The sequence below is a fragment of the Gossypium hirsutum genome, chromosome A11, assembly GCF_007990345.1.
Source record: "Gossypium hirsutum isolate 1008001.06 chromosome A11, Gossypium_hirsutum_v2.1, whole genome shotgun sequence".
Taxonomy (NCBI): domain Eukaryota; kingdom Viridiplantae; phylum Streptophyta; class Magnoliopsida; order Malvales; family Malvaceae; genus Gossypium; species Gossypium hirsutum.
In genome coordinates this window covers 109,239,573-109,255,927 of record NC_053434.1, presented here as the reverse complement: position 1 = coordinate 109,255,927, position 16,355 = coordinate 109,239,573, and the positions used below count along the sequence as shown (strand labels likewise).

Below are 16,355 nucleotides of genomic sequence, written 5' to 3'. Positions count from 1 at the left end.
AGTGTCACAGATAAAGATAGGAGTCTTTTTTTTCTATATTTTTCTTGTAGCTTTGGTTACATAAATGCTACAATAATTAAAAAACATATTCCAGCCATAACCACCAGTCAGCCATTTGAGGAGGTTTGGGTATACTAGTGTATATATAAATGAACTATTTATACAAGGCTTAATTCATCAGAAGAAGTTTCCAACTGTTGATGAGATTCAATTGCAGCGAGTTTCTTTTGCAGGGCCACTAACTCTTCCCCAGCATCACATATGTAGGCTGATGCTTGCCTGCCAGACAAAGTTGCTCCTTCCATACTATCTATATAATCCTGCACACCAGTCATACCATGGAAAATTTATACTATTCCCCTTTTCAAAAGGTTTAAATCATTGTCAACTACTGTGTTGTAATTTGAAACAAAACTAACAAAGGGTCTTAATTTCATACATTTGGATATTTCCAGATCGGGTGAAGGGAAAAGATGTAATTGGTGTTTGGTAACCGAACATTTCGAAGATGGAAAAAGAAAAGTAGAAGTTACCTGCTTTGTATAAGATCCAGCAAGAAAGAAGTTCTTTATTGGTGTCTTCTGATCAGGTCTGAATGGATCTTTTCCAGGTCCTTCGCGATATAGAGATTGCCCGATTTTGACAACAGATGACCAAGTAATTTCTAAACCTTGGGATGATGGGAATAAAGCCAAAACCTGTCAAGAAAACAGGGTTATTAAAGATGTGATGATCATGAGAGTGACATTTCAATAAACTTAATAAAAAATAACAGTAATCACAAGCCATTAAACCCGCACAAGATTCATCACCTAGTCCCTGACCGTATTTGTTAATACATGAATACTTCACTAAACTTGCTGATATTGATGGTAAAAAAAAAATGTGACTACATGAGCAATGCTAAATTCTTTTCTCAATTCTCCATGTCTGCAATTACTTTAATATTATAGTGACTTGGTCACGGCTAATCAAACAATAGGCCCTAATGCACATATGAGCAAGTCACAGCTTTTGACACCAACATCAATTTGTGTGCCTATGAAGAAGAGTTTAAGCATTCAACCAAAAGCATGTTATAGAAACTAGTGGACCCAAAGACATCTGAGCTGTTCAGAAAGTGGAAATGGACTCAGACAAGCATTTTGCTCCACTGAAAATTGCAATGAAGTTAAGAAGAAGGGTTCCTAAGAAGTCTAACCTGCTTCGCTACTCTCTTTATGATTTCATCATTCGGCAATGGCATGTAAGGGTCACCTGGTGTCAAGACACATCTGAAAGACACCATCCAAACAAGCAATAACTCGGTCAAAACAGAAGCAGATGAAATCTCAACAGAATTATAGAAATACAGAAGCTCCTATGTACAGGTCATCAAATTTCTGTCCAAATCCAAATCCAACAATCAACATAATATAAATTATCAAAATAGTATATAGATATTGAAGACTGAAATCATATTTTTTTTCCCCTTCTTTTAAGTCCAAAACAGCAAAACATGGCAATATGCAGCGAAAAGAGAAAAATCCTTGCACGATGTAAAATATACACAGCAATAACACTAAGAAAAAGCATGTCCTCACTGGAGCAATGAACCTTGTCCCTCGATGTAGTAATCTTCTGGAGAAGTGAGAGCTAAGTCTGCAAAGCAGGAGAAATCTGCATCCGGAGTGTACAGGAGATTATCAAGGCCAACAGCTTGCCTCAGTTTCCTTTTAATGAGTTTAAGGACAACCGTTGAAGTGAAGCAAAATAAGCAACTTGTTAGTTCTAAAGAAACAAAGCGGGATGCTTTTATTAGGTTGTTAAACTCGCTTTATTCACAACCACAGTAAAGAATAAGATAAAAGAAATACCTTGACTGCTCCAGATCCCGCAACTCTGTCACCCAGCCGTTGTATCTAAGTTGCACGGTAACAACTGGCACTCCTACTAACTCGTAAATGTTATTAAAAAATTGCAATTCCCTCCACTCTGATGGAAGCAATCTTTTTATTCCGGGGACATCACATGCTGCCATCAATAGAGAAACAATGATAAAGGATCATTTTCAGTAAAACAAAAAGTTAAAAGTGGAAACTTTCTGAAGATCCGACTACAGACCAGCAACGTAAGCATCAGCTTTTACAATTTTCTGGTTTGTAGCCTGCAATAAAATGAAAAGGAAAATGAGAAATCAAAATCTTAATATTTTTAAGAAATTCAGTTTGCATTTAAACTTTTTTGCATATCATACAACCGATACTAACATGCCAATCCTTACACAAGCTCATTCTATGTAACTGTTCTAATCAAAAGCATGAATTGCAACTAAATTTACAATGTTTAGATGAAGCAACATTAGAGGTGATTTACTTTAGACATGGCAAGTCCCGTGACATATATCTCTCTATCAGCGAATTTATCATAAAGTATCTCTCTGCATCCCCACCTCATATGGAACCTGTTTTAGCAAATAAAGTTATTAAACAAGAGAACTAAGTCAATTCTTCATAGAAGAAACCTATAAGTGAACCATTATCTACCCCTGAATAGTTTGCATGCCTATATTAATAACATACCTGCCTCCTCTTTCTGTGATATAATTTCTGATGGGACCACTCAAGTAAACATCCGGAGAACCCTTCAGCATTCGCAGAAGAGAAGCCTCTGTCTTGGTGGCAAACAATGAGAAAATAGTGAGCATGCAACGAGCACTTATGTTATCACAGTCGATAAAACCCAAGGCATAAGCAACAGGATCCCACATTCTCTGGATACTCATGCGTGTACCACCTTTAGACAAAAACCAATCAGAGAAGCTTATCTGCAAGAAGCAAATGAGTTTTAATTATATGAGAAATGCGTAGCTAAAAAAATAAAAGAAAATGCCAAGAAAAGTTTTTTCCTGGAAAAGAAGAATACAGAGAAGAGCAATCATGATTGACGGATAAGAAAAGCAAGAGAATTATGATGGCGGATCAAAGTAAAGACGCTTCATTTGAGTTCAATTACCTTCAAAACAAGAATGAAAGAACGAAAGAAAAAGGATCACATATGGTGTAGGACAACTTCATGCTAATTGTATGTTAATTGTTAAGAAAGTATCTATTAAAGTAATCTTACATACACTATCCAAATCTCTTATATCCCTCATCGCTCCATCTGGATCGACAAGAGCCTTCACAACTGGACTTAGGGCAAGTGCCACGGCATTTCTTGCTTTATCATACGTCTGAAATTGAAAAAAAAAAAATTTGAGTAGCTTAAGCACCATCTACTTTAGCTTAGGAAATGAAAATAGAACTTATATTAACAGAGAAGGTATATTGTAGACAATATAACTTAAGAATTCAACAATACATGTCTTAGAAATGCCATTGATGATATGACTGAGTCAGTATCCATAATTATTGCTAAGAAAAGGATAGTAGAAAACCTTCAGTTGATTTGTAGATAAGAAGGCACTAATTCCATGGATGGGAGCTCCAACTGGAAATCTAAAATCAAGTTCTGCATCCGAACTCAAAGTCATAAAATTGAACAAAGGAAAGCATGAGTAAAAGAATAACATTTTTAGTTCAATTTTTCGAAGTAAGATCCTAACATAAAAAGTATCATCTTAGAATTTGTTTAAACACGATTCAATGTAAATCATACCACCAATTTCACCCCCTTTGTTTACAAATGTGTGAGTATGATCCTTCACAAGTAGATTTTGATCTGCACCCACCTAGGATCAAGTAGGGATCAAGAGAAAACTATCAGAGGCCAGATAAACAGTTGAGAGTTGAGACTACATTAAAAGGATGATACTATGCTACTGGAACTTGAGTATGAGTGTCAGATACGATATAATGGCATGAACAATAGTGTCCCATGACCATGAAAAACTATTATAAGGCCTTCTGCTTCACCTTTTTCATCAACCGGAATAGATTGTTGTAGCAACCAAAAAAAACATGCAGCCCCATCTCAATGTGGTTTCCTTTCCTATCAACAAAAGAACCTACTTTGCCTCCGATGAAAGGCCTAGACTCGAATATATCAACCTGAAGAAATCAAAGTAATCATCAAATTACAGGTACTATATCGAGAGATCACTAAACTATGTATATTTAAGGAAAAAAGTTAGCAGAAATAGGTTTTCAGTTACTGAAAGTTGCAAAAATATGATCCTGCTTTGAAATTCTTATTCCTACTGAAATGCCAATCCAATTAAGATATTGTAGAAACAGGCAACTAGAGATAAGAAAAACCTCATGGCCTTGATCCAATAGCTCAACAGCTGTTGACATGCCAGCAAGACCAGCTCCAATAATAGCCACCTTCAGCTTTGGTCCTCTATAATGTTCAGGTTCAGGTGGAAACAATCCCTTTGGAGCTGCCAAGAAAACAATCCAAGAATCTACCATGATGATATGGAACTTTAATTCAAACTAAAACTATAATTTATCTAACATGATTAGCAGCATTCAATGCCATTGATCTTTAAAGGATAGGAATCAAGAACTCTTAAGTCATCTCCCTACAGAATAACTTCAATTCATTATACAGCATTTCCTTTTATTCCAAGATGATAGGCAAAATTAAGCTACTAAATAATTTACGACACAGTACGCTCCAAGTACGATAAAGCAAACCCCATTTTCAAATTCCAAAATCCCATCTCCGAGCTATGGCGTCCTTGTAAATTTAGCTAAACTATATACAATTCACTATGTTATCTACCAAATAAAAACACAAAAATATCAGAAAAAACAAGAATACCCAGAATCCAAAAGAGCCCCCCCCCCCAAAAAAAAAGGAGAAAAGATTACCATTAACACTCATATCAGAAACATTGGTATCCAAAGAAGACTTCACAAAGAGCCTTGTAGACTTGACCCGAACCATTGAACCCAAACCAGTGGCTGCAAACAGAACAGAAGCAGAAGCCATAGGTGACCCAAAAAAATATGGAACTTTAACTTTCCTCCGAAAAACAGCAAGAAGTGACAATTATCTTTCTTTGATTAACCAAGAAATAAAACAGTGGAAGTTTTGAGAATTAAGATGCAGTAAAAGAATCCATTGAAGAATTCAACTGCAAAGCTTCTCTTTTTTTCTTAATACTGCAACATTAAAAAGCAAGCCTTTTTGAGCTTGGAAAGTGAGACGAATGTGGAAGAAATGAAAGAAATAATGGGTTACTAGTGACTTTGTCACTAACTTATAATGGACCAACCAAAACCAAATACTTTTGTTATCAGTTCACAATACAAAAAGATTTAATCTTCTGTGGAGTTTGATGATGATGAAGTTGAGATTAACATTTTTAATGGAGGGTGCCATTTTTTTCCCTTATCTTTTGTTGTTTTTTGTTTATAAGTGAAATTACCTATAAGGAAGAGGAAGGACCACGATAGTCCTCTTATTGTTGCCTAATTTCTGGCATACTGACATCATATTAGACAAATATAGTTGAGGGGTTTATAATTTCATTTTTTTATCATCTCTTTTCTTTTTTTGATAAACTACACTTTGAGAAGTTATAAATAAATTTATATTTTATTCACTCAATTTTAAAAAGTTATAAAATAATAATTAAATTATTTAAAAAAATATTTAAGTCATACAATTATTTTAAAGTTTTTTTTATGTCACAAGGAGTATTTTTTTAAAAAAAAAGTTTAGTTAGTGAATTTTAAGCAACAATTCGATGATCAGTACCCATCAACAAGTAGAAAAATATACCTTAAATTCAAGTCGATCTGATAGTCAATGTCTAAGATCGGAGAAGAAAACTATTTAGATTTTTATTCGCAAATTCGTGACATTCAAAGTTGTTCATGAAAAAAAACTAAATTATAGAAAAGAAAGGGAATGAGAGCTTTTGATTGGTGCAAACGATGCAAACAAAGAATATCATTTTACAACGGTTTTAACAATCTGGTAACTTAAATGAAAACTTTTAAATTATTCAATAATCACTTTGTAATTTTTTAAAGTTAAATGATCAAAACATAAACTTACTAATAATTTAATAACCTTATATATAATTTATCTTTTTTCTTTTTACATACTGAAGAGAGAACAATAGAATTTGAAATTTTATCCTGGAAGTACAAATAAAAGGTTTATTTAATGTTCACTCAGCACATAAGTTGTAAAAATTATTTCGATAAAATTTAAACTATAAAAAATGTAAATTAAATTGAACTCAAATAAATTTTTAGGTTTGGACTTAAATTTATATTATAATATGTATTTTCAACTATATAATATATTGATTACGTCACATAATTTATTTAAAGATATTATGTAATAGTATTAAAAGATGAAAATATTATTAGAATAATATTTAGGGTAAACTATTAAAATAGTTAATTTTGTTTACCTTAAATTACATTTTAATCACTTATATTTGAAATATTACATTTTAGTCACTTATGTTATCGCGTTGTAACATTTTAGTCACTGAGCCGTTAATTGCCATTAATGGTGTAACGGTAAGCTGACTAAAACGTAACATTTCAAACATAAATAACTAAAATATAATCTGAGACAAATAAAAATGGTTATTTTGATAGTTTACCCTAATGTTTATTATCTTTAAAAAAAATGCTTCCAAGTCATTTTCTAACTAAATTGATGCCATAATAATTTGTAACTATGACTTAATCAATAATTTTATAATAATTAGTTTTGAAAATATTTTAGAAATAAAATAGTAAAAAATTATAAAATTATAAATCACTTCATATTAAAATATTTTATTATAAAAATAATAATTTCTAAAAATTACTTAATTATAAAATATATTTGCAATAATAAATAAATTATAAATATAATTATGATTAGGTATAGCTATTGTATTAAAATATACATAATTTTTTTTATTCTTTAAGAATAGTTATATGAGGACAAATTAATCTTATTGTAAGAGATTAAGAGCTGATTGAAAGTGGAGTAAAAAAATTTAAAAAAACCGTTTGACACACACATAAATCCTATTATAGCTCAGGTTTGTTTTCTAGGCTCGTGTTCGACCTAAATATGGGCCTAAAACTCTGCTCAAGTTCAGTCCAAATTAAAAATATTAAACTTGAGCCCAATCAGGCCTATGCGTATTAATTTTTTTAGATTATTATTTTTATATCAAAATAAATTTAAAAAATATAATACATTAAATATACTAAAAATATTAATATAAATATTTCTCAACAAATTGAAAATACATTAAAAAAATATTTATACTTAAATAACTAAGTTAGTTGGAACTTAGAAAATAAATGCTTCTAAAATAGTAGCAAAATTAACACTAAAACAATAGTTATACAATATCTAACCAATAACAACAAAATAGCAATAATATAATAGCTAAATGATAACAAAACAACAACAAAATGGTAGCAAAACAGTAAGAAAACAATAGCAAAAAAGAAGAAGGGTAAGCTACAAAAATAGTAACTTTTGTTTGCCTCAAATTACATTTTACTCACTTATGTTTAAAATGTTACGTTTTAGTCACTTACGATATATTTTTGTTGCAAAGTAGTCACTCTACCGTTAAGCTTCGTTACCTTACAAATAGCGGTCCTACGCGGTAATCTAAATGAGTTTTAAATGCCAACTTGGATATCCTACATGGTAGTCTAAATTAAATTTATTTAATTAAAAACCTATTTTCATCCCAATAACTAAACATCCAAGCTGGCATTTAAAACCCATTTGAACTGCCACGTAGGACCGCTGTTAGGGAGGTAACGGAGTTTAACTGTAAAGTGACCACTTCGTAATAAAAATAATAATGTAAGTGGCTAAAACAGAACATTTTAAACATAAGTGACTAAAATGTAATCTGAGGCAAATAAAAGTGACTATTTTTATAATTGACTAACAAAAAAAGTATAGACTAATTCAAGACGGATCAAACTAGGCTTGTGCTAAAAAATCCTATCCAGGGCCCGAACCACTTAGAAAACAAATCTTATTTTTTTTATCCAAATCTATTTTTCAGAATTATATTTCTCCCACGTAAGAAGATAATAATGGTAAGATGAAAAATCTACCAATTTGAGCAAATCAACATAGGAGACAAAACAGTGCATATTAATTCTAATAAAATAGAGGTCATTTAAACTCCACCACATAAACCATATGAACACCAGCGTAAGCAACTACTTCTATATAGCAGCTAGTCGATGTTAATAAAATGTTTATCCCCTATGATTATAAATCCCTTGGCTATGTTATTTGCTGCCAAAGCATCAACTTCAAATATCATCTTCTATATCTTTTCAAACAAAATGGATTTCTTTAACAACACTTTACTATGAGGGGCGAAATCAAAAATTAATTTTAGGGGTCGGAATTAAATGTAACTTTTATGATAGAAAAATATAATTTTATTATTTTAATAGATTATATTTTTATAATTTTAAAAAATTAAATTAAATTTTTATATTTTTAGGAGGGCCAAAATGTATTTTTTTTTACTAATTTAAAATTTTAAAAATTTTAAAAGTGCCATGTAAATTTTTTTTTATTTTAAGAGGTCGGCCCAGCCCCCTAATTTCACAACTGTTCAATATTCAAACCTCAATCCTAGCTAATTTTTCTATTATTTCATCAGTATTGTTGTCAACTCGCAATCCCAACAATTTATTCAATACCCATATTTTCTCAACTTGTCCTAAGATTACTTTATATTTATTTTTGAACTTAAAAATTTTTTATATTTTAAATTTTGATTTATAATTTATTTTTGAAGCACTTTTCCTGCCTTAATTTAATGTTTTTTTTTTCAAAATTTTGCATAGCATGACCTCGTTGATGTCTTCATGGACTTTCATCTTTCTTTTTCAGTCCCATCATTTAGAACTTGTTCTATCCCATTGAAATTGTGATCCTCATTTTGAGAAAAAATGACATGAGCTTACTCTGACTATGAGCACATCCACTTATCTTTCTTGTAAACATGGGGGCACTAAACTACCTTCTCCATTATCACATGAATAACCCCAAGACATCTCATCTCCAATACATCATTTTACGACATTTATCTAACACATCTCTAAACCTATTATCTTTAAAATCAACTGACCTACATCCCATTTCACTAAATGTTTTGGGTTTAAGATTTGAGTGAAGGATGAAACACCCTCGTCAAAAAATCTAACTTAATTTCATTTTTTATGCCTTTAATGTTTAATGAGAGCATCACATGATTTTGTAATTAAACATTAAAACATTAACTTTAAAAAATATATGTTTACTTGGATTTTTGATTTCAAGATTAATCGGTTCATTGATAATTACTTAATCCTCACAACTAATTGATAATTTTATGAACTTGTCGACTCTTGATGTTGCCCAAGTGTTTTTGCACAAATTTCTCATACAATTTTAATTATCGAAATCAATAAGAGATTTATTCGTGTACCCACTTCTGTTAACCGATAATTGCACCTCTTTCCTCCATCTACTATGTCCATTTTTTCCTCATGTTTTTGGCAGTCACTTTTTATCAAAACGCCCCTCCTCAATCTTTTCAAGAGTTCACTTTTCTTGTTCCTAATTATCGATCCTTACTCTAATTTTATTTTTGTTTATGTTCTCTTTGATTGTATTGGTTTCAAAAGAATTTGGACCGCGTTAATTAAAAAACACCATTCATTTTCATGATCCAATGTTAGTGTACAGAGCTCTCCTTCATCATAATTGACTGTTTTACTAATCATTGTTTCTTAGACAACACATACAATACAATTCGAACTCAGACAATTCTTAAGAAAGATTAACATACGACCAATGGATTCCAACTTAAAATTCAATACATCGCCCTTTTGTCATGATTCAATTAGATTATTCAAAATGTTTTCATTCTTTTTGCAGCTCTTTATACTATTTCTTTGTTATGATTATGAAAGTATTTTTCAATTTGAATTCTAAATATTGATTTAAAATAACAAATATATCTAAATAAAAAATTTAAATTCAATTCAATAATTACCATGCTAAGTTTAAACTTGAGCTTAATAATACTTAACTCGAATAGTTTGCAAGTCTTATTGAGCTTTTTGTTCCTAATATTTTATATTATAGAATTACATTACCCCTCAATATATATTATTGACCCTAAGCTTAATATCAAGCCGAGTTTGAGCTTGAATATGAACAACTCAGAGCTTGAATATGAAAATTGAAAATGAATTTAAAAATAGATGTTTGATCAAGCAAAAATCGAATACTAAACTCTAAATTTCGCATCAAATTCGATATTACTAGTATTCAGGCTCTGCTCAACTTGAATCGATTACACCCTAAGCTGCACCTGTAATCTAATACTTAGCAATATGTCATGAATATTTCAGTGATATATATTACTTGAAGGTCAAGCAATTGTTGAGCAACATGAAAAGTAATGTTTGTCCAGAAGAAGTTTCCAAAGTGCGGCTATGGCATAAATGAAAAAAAAGAGCATGCCCAATGCCTGGAGAAGCTTCGTCAGGTGGCCTGTAACCTCTATCAATTCAAAACTCTCTCCCTAAATGCCAACACAACAAGATATTGTCATAGTCAAATACCAACCCAGTTTTTGACTGTAGTATTCACTACCCATGACCAAATCTCAGGATCATTACATGCAACCTATTTTGTATTATTTATTTCTGATAAACTTGTCTTAAAACGCAGATTGAAAGAAAGTGGCTTTAGAATTTGACTGCATTTATGAGTCACTGGTCAACTGTCCCTCGGAGACATGACACTGACTTAGCACTAATGGGGTTTGCCTTGGTCTAAACTCTGACTTGAGGTATAAGGTAGGGAATCTGAGACAAAAGATTGAATATATCACACATTGAGTCTTGTTCCTCATGCTACAAGGTGGAAAGGTTTGTGAAAAGACACATCACCAAACATTAAATTCGTTTGCCATTTCTGTACCTTTTGCCTGCAACAAAAAAGATGAAATATGGTGCTAGATACTGTAATCAATAATTCACCATTGTCTAAGCAAAGCAACATTCTCTCTCTGGATTTCCCCCCTCTAAATGCTCCATTTGTTTCACCTACCATGAATCACTCCATTTTTCCAAAATGGGGTGGCTCAGATCCCTCCTCTTCCCCTTGAAGAAGCTCTGGTTTCGCATGCACTCTGCTCCAACAAAGAGTACTTGCTATTTTTCATTGCCTGTTCTGCTAGTGTACTGTTTCATTTTTTACTATATGCATTCTTCATTCATTCACCATTAAGGATCTTCATAACTTCTTAGCTACATTGATCTGAATCTTCACCTTCTTAAAGTATTCTTATCTGATATCTATGTTCGACATATACCTAGACATGAATACAGAATATATACACGTATTTGATACTTACACTCAAGCCATAGTAACATGACTCTCTACGGTGGTTATAACTTATAATTCTTCATGGCTGTCTCTTCTTTTTTATATGATTGAGCATATTTTTATAGTTGTTTTTTTTTCTTTTTTCTTTTTTTTTTTTGCGGGTGAATTTCAGGTAGAGGGATATATATTTTATATGAAGATGTGAAGTCATGCACAGATGAGGATGTTCATGTCCTCTGGTCCATACTGGTAGAATCTCATTCACCCCAAATTAAACCAAAACAATGAAGCATTTCAAGTTTATATGAAGCCCCTTTAGTATCAACATATCAGAAAAGAAATAAAAGCTAGTGGAAGTAAAAAAAAATTTCCATCTATTTCTCTTTGTTAGGAGCTCTGTGTTAGCTTGAAAAAAGAAAGTGGATCAAAAAACTGTAAATTAACAGGTTTTTTATAAGATTCTATGTTTGGACCTTTAATGCTTTTCCCATTGTAACCAAAAAGAGAAAACAACAGTTCTTTTTCTTTTCTTCTGCGTGTGTTCTGTTTGGTCATGACATTGAAGCCAATTGCTTAGTCTTCAAACTTATTTAACGGCATTCTTAAATTAAAAATGTGATCATTTACTAACTACTACTTTTTATATATTTCATGCACTTACAATGTATTAAATGATATCAACTCATTATAATTTTGTTAAAAATAAGTAGTTTTGATTTTAATGGGATTATATATAAATCCTTTTATAAAACCATATTTCAGCTTAGTTCAGTATCCTTCACAAAACCAAAATGAATACCCCTTAATCAACATATCAAACTCACTCATTACTGCCAATAAACATAAAAAGTGAACATACATTTAACTAATCTATCTACATCAAAATGGAGATTGTTAGCCATTTCCCACAAACCTTAAGGCAAGAAGGGTCCCACAACATAATTAAGCTAGATGAGATATCATCCAACTGTTAGGTTCCTAGCTTCATCACGATCATCATCTTGATCAAATACATTGAAATTAAGTTATAAAATGTTGGTAGTACTCACCATTGTGGTCATTTTATACCTTTAAGCAGCCTTGGAGCTCTCCTCCATCTCCATTTTAAGCCACCAAGCTCTGATATCACTTGACAATGACATAAATACCGTCCGCTTATCCTTGTCAATGAACAGCTTCGTGGCAAAAAAATACAATTGGCTCATCTTCGGAACTTCTTCCTCCATGTTATCAAGCATTCGAATTGCCTCCGGAATGTTGTATGGCTCAAAAGTTATCTTGGCTGAAGTTGCCGTACTCATACTTTCGGCTGCACTACACAATCTATCTATCTGCCTAGATAGTTTTGAAACCCTCCCAACTAGTTTTGGTACTTTCTCTTTACCCTTGTTGAGATGAGAAGAATCTGACTCTGGAGATCTCTTTTTCTGGTTCGGTGGCTCTGACTGGTGCTCGGATTCGGAGTGAGCCTGAGGATTCTGTTCCATGCAATGGTTATCCATCTCATTGAAATGTTCACCCATTGCCTTTTTCGACATTTGAATATCTTCTACAGCGACAACCTCCTCAACCTCTACTTTAGGCGGTTCATCATCATCAGTTCCATCAATCGACGGTAGACCAAATGTGGGTGTGAAAGTTACGTCGTCATTGATACCCTGAAACATCCAATCTAATTTGTTTTCTAATTCTGGATCAATACCACCATTTTTGAACTTTGTAGCCTCAGGCATTAGCTGCACATTTATACATGAGTGTTATTGATCTTATATACGAGAAAATAGAAAAAAGGATTAATAAAATCTTCGTTATGAAAATCAATCATGTACCTTTAACTTTTTTTCCCACCATGCCTCTGAAGTATCGATATTGTTCTTATTAGGATCCCAACCCAAACAGGTATCATTCCCTTTGAGCTGTTTCCATAGCTTCCATTCTTTTTTCAGTAGATCCCATCGATTCTTCAGCTGCGACTTTTCATATTCTTTACCAGTTTCTTTGTTAAAATTCGCAACCAACCTCGACCACCCTTCCTTTTTAAAGTAAGTTCCTCGCCTACAATTATGATCTTTTTCCTTTATGCAAAGATCACAGAATATCATCGTTAAGTTCCTGTCCCATACTGCCTTGATTTTTTCATTACTCCTACCTCGAGGAACCTCTACCGTAAGAATTCGAGCATTCTTCATCTATAACAAAGTTTTTCAAAATTAAAAGAGAAAAAGAATCATACAAACAAGCCAGTTATAGAAACACAAAAGAAATAGAAAAAAAAAATCATCTATTAAGAACTTAAGATCATCAAAGTATAAGCCATTTCCGTTTCCGAACAAAAATATACTTTAATCAGAGAATCACAGTTCAACCAACCAAACATATCCGATAGTGACCAAGCCAATAAGATTCCAGATTCGTTTATATACAGCCACATACTCACAGTAGCATCAATCGCTCACATTCGCATGCAAAAGTTGTAGGTTTGCAGATACACATATGGTTCCCAATACTAGGTGCATCCATGTCCTCGAATCAAAGAGTTGAACTTGGTTCAATACTCTTACAAAATAGTAACACTCCTCTATACATACATACATACATACATACATACATACATACATACATACATACATTAACAGACCCAGAGGCATTTACTTACATACAAAAGACACGTTTATGCATAAATAAATACACTAATTCGTACATGAAGACATAAAAAAGGCACATTCATACATAAATATACTCTCATTCTTACATACATGCTGAAACACAGATAGACACGCAACAAGGGAAAAAAAAACAAGTGAATATAATAGTCACTTTTGAAACCCTAAAATAATACATTAATAATTAGATAAATAAAATAATTAGCTCTTCATTGTTCAAGCCATGAAAAAATAACACGGAAACAAACAAACTCATTGGAGGAAAATTGCAGAGCAACACAACATAACCAAAATCCATTAATCAAAAAGCATTAAAATAAAAAACCCAGAAATGAAAAACACAAAAGAATCTATTTTTATCATCACGGACGAAATTTAAACCCCAAATTGGTGGGTTGATAAAGAAGAAACAAACGAAAAGAAAAATGGTACCTTGGGTCAAAATGAGGATGAAAAATCTATGGTTTAATGCATGAAATAAAGGGAAGAGAATTGAGATTTTTGTTGGAGAGAAAGTGATGAATCTGGGAAAGAGAACTTTGTTGCGGTTGCCCAAACGCGTGCGTTGATGGACGTTTTGGTCCCAAACGCGGTCACGAGATGGAATTGCGAATTTCGTTTGGGATTGCGTTTGAACGCAATGCCCGATTATGCCACGTGGAGCTGTTAACGTCTTGTTTGGCAGAAAATTGAGAAAAAAAAGAAAGGAAATTGGTTTTTTACGTATAATATCATATTTACTCTTCTATGTTTACATCTTTTATCCATTGGCTTTTTTCTTTTTAAACTAAATTTCACCCTTAATCTCTTAAAAAAATCATTTTACCTTTGAAAAGTGTTGAATTGCTGTTTCTTAATAAAAAATTGACTAAAATGTTATTTTTTTTAAATGACAGCTCACATGTAAATCCACATATAATTCAAGTTAATTTTTACGAATTTTTGTATTTTTTAAAATATTTTTATAATTTTTAAATTATTTGTTAACATGGTATATAAAATAATATGACATGAAGTACATATGGATTGCCATGCCAACATAGTTAAAATTTTAATATTTTAGTTATCATTTCTATTTCAAAAAATGATTTAACCTTTTTTGAAGGTTTAATTGTCAAATTTAGCTAAAAGAAAGAATGAAGGTCAAATTAACAAAATATGTAAACTTTAAGGTCTAAATTTAATGTTATATCTTTTTTTACTTAAACACCATAATTTTTTTTTCTAAAATAGAAATGTTTTAAGATTATGTAAGATAGTGTTTGGAAAGCTACCTGATAATTGGATTTTGGTGTAATTGCTTGTAATTACACGATGATGACATGTTTGGGTAACTATTATAATTGATGGGCCCCATCGAATTGAATGTAATTGGAGTACTCTAATTACACTTTTCAATTCTTAAGGGGAGAGTAAGAATTGGAGTAATTACTACACTCAAAGTGTTGTAAATCCATTAATAAATGGATGTCCATAACCCCTTCAAATTTATCCTATTGTAACCTCTAAAGAATGTGTCACATCTCAAAAACCATGTTTGAAGAAATTGGGTTAGTAAGACCAAGAGTGGTCACATCATGTTTTTGAGTAAAGGTTGTGGGAATTATGACAAGTGAAGTGATCTAGTTCATTGATTAAGGGTCTGTTTGATTGGCAGTAAAATATTTTCCGTAAAATGATTTCTGGAAAATGTTTTACTTTTCTGTAAAATGACTTACAGGAAAATATTTTCTGGTGTTTGATTGAATCTGTGTAAAATATTTTCTGCTGTTTGACAGATTTCTTGAAAATATTTTCCGGAAAAGTTGTTTTTTACATATATTAATATATATTAATAAATTTTTATATTTTAAATTGTTTTTACATATATTGCAATGATTTATTTATAATAATACTCAATAATAAGCTACAATATTGATCGTTATAAATTGGAAAAATATTATCCACAATGAGTACTAGTAAGAATATTGAATAATTATAAATTGCTTCGAAACCATAATGAGTACTAGAAATAATATTATCCAAATACATAATTAGTAGTACACCACATAGTAACAACATTGTCGAAGTGCATAATATTACACCACATAAAAGTATCAATATCTTCAACCCTGAGAAAATTTTTGAAGCCAAATTTTTCTATGCTTCTTACTTTTAACTAAAAACATTTTGGCCTCTGATTCATGACTCCCTAGATAATCACACACAGAACACAAGAAGTCATCATCAAATCCTTCTTCCTCCATCGACATCACAAGAAGCATGAACTCCACTCCAAATGCTGCCTTACTACTACTTTTACCATTTATTATTTCAAGCAGAAGCACCCCAAATGTAACAGCCCAATTTTCAGTAGTGTCAGAACAGTGATTT

At 31.7% G+C, this 16,355-nt stretch overlaps 2 protein-coding genes and 1 long non-coding RNA gene across 3 annotated transcripts; 1 reads left to right on the top strand and 2 right to left on the bottom strand.

Moving 5' to 3' along the window:
* Positions 1–4: 4 nt before the first annotated feature.
* Positions 5–5,399, bottom strand: LOC107888796 (zeta-carotene desaturase, chloroplastic/chromoplastic). The gene is made up of 14 exons (XM_016813020.2): positions 4,800–5,399; positions 4,239–4,363; positions 3,897–4,031; positions 3,640–3,712; positions 3,419–3,492; positions 3,110–3,214; positions 2,562–2,806; positions 2,356–2,443; positions 2,104–2,146; positions 1,857–2,013; positions 1,584–1,712; positions 1,202–1,274; positions 534–698; positions 5–320 (listed from the first exon to the last, which is right to left on the bottom strand). The coding sequence occupies exons 1-14, from the start codon at positions 4,918–4,920 to the stop codon at positions 159–161; spliced, it is 1,695 nt and encodes a 564-aa protein (XP_016668509.1). The 5' UTR covers positions 4,921–5,399; the 3' UTR covers positions 5–158.
* A 5,635-nt stretch (positions 5,400–11,034) lies between these two features.
* Positions 11,035–11,596, top strand: LOC107888819 (uncharacterized). Its single transcript, XR_005905017.1, has 2 exons — positions 11,035–11,171; positions 11,492–11,596. It is a non-coding gene; the product is annotated as an uncharacterized lncRNA (long non-coding RNA).
* A 535-nt stretch (positions 11,597–12,131) lies between these two features.
* On the bottom strand, positions 12,132–14,623 carry LOC107888809 (L10-interacting MYB domain-containing protein-like). The gene is made up of 3 exons (XM_016813042.2): positions 14,415–14,623; positions 13,149–13,508; positions 12,132–13,055 (listed from the first exon to the last, which is right to left on the bottom strand). Exons 2-3 carry the CDS (start codon positions 13,506–13,508, stop codon positions 12,390–12,392), a joined length of 1,026 nt encoding a protein of 341 aa, XP_016668531.1. The 5' UTR covers positions 14,415–14,623; the 3' UTR covers positions 12,132–12,389.
* Between the last annotated feature and the right edge of the window lie 1,732 nt (positions 14,624–16,355).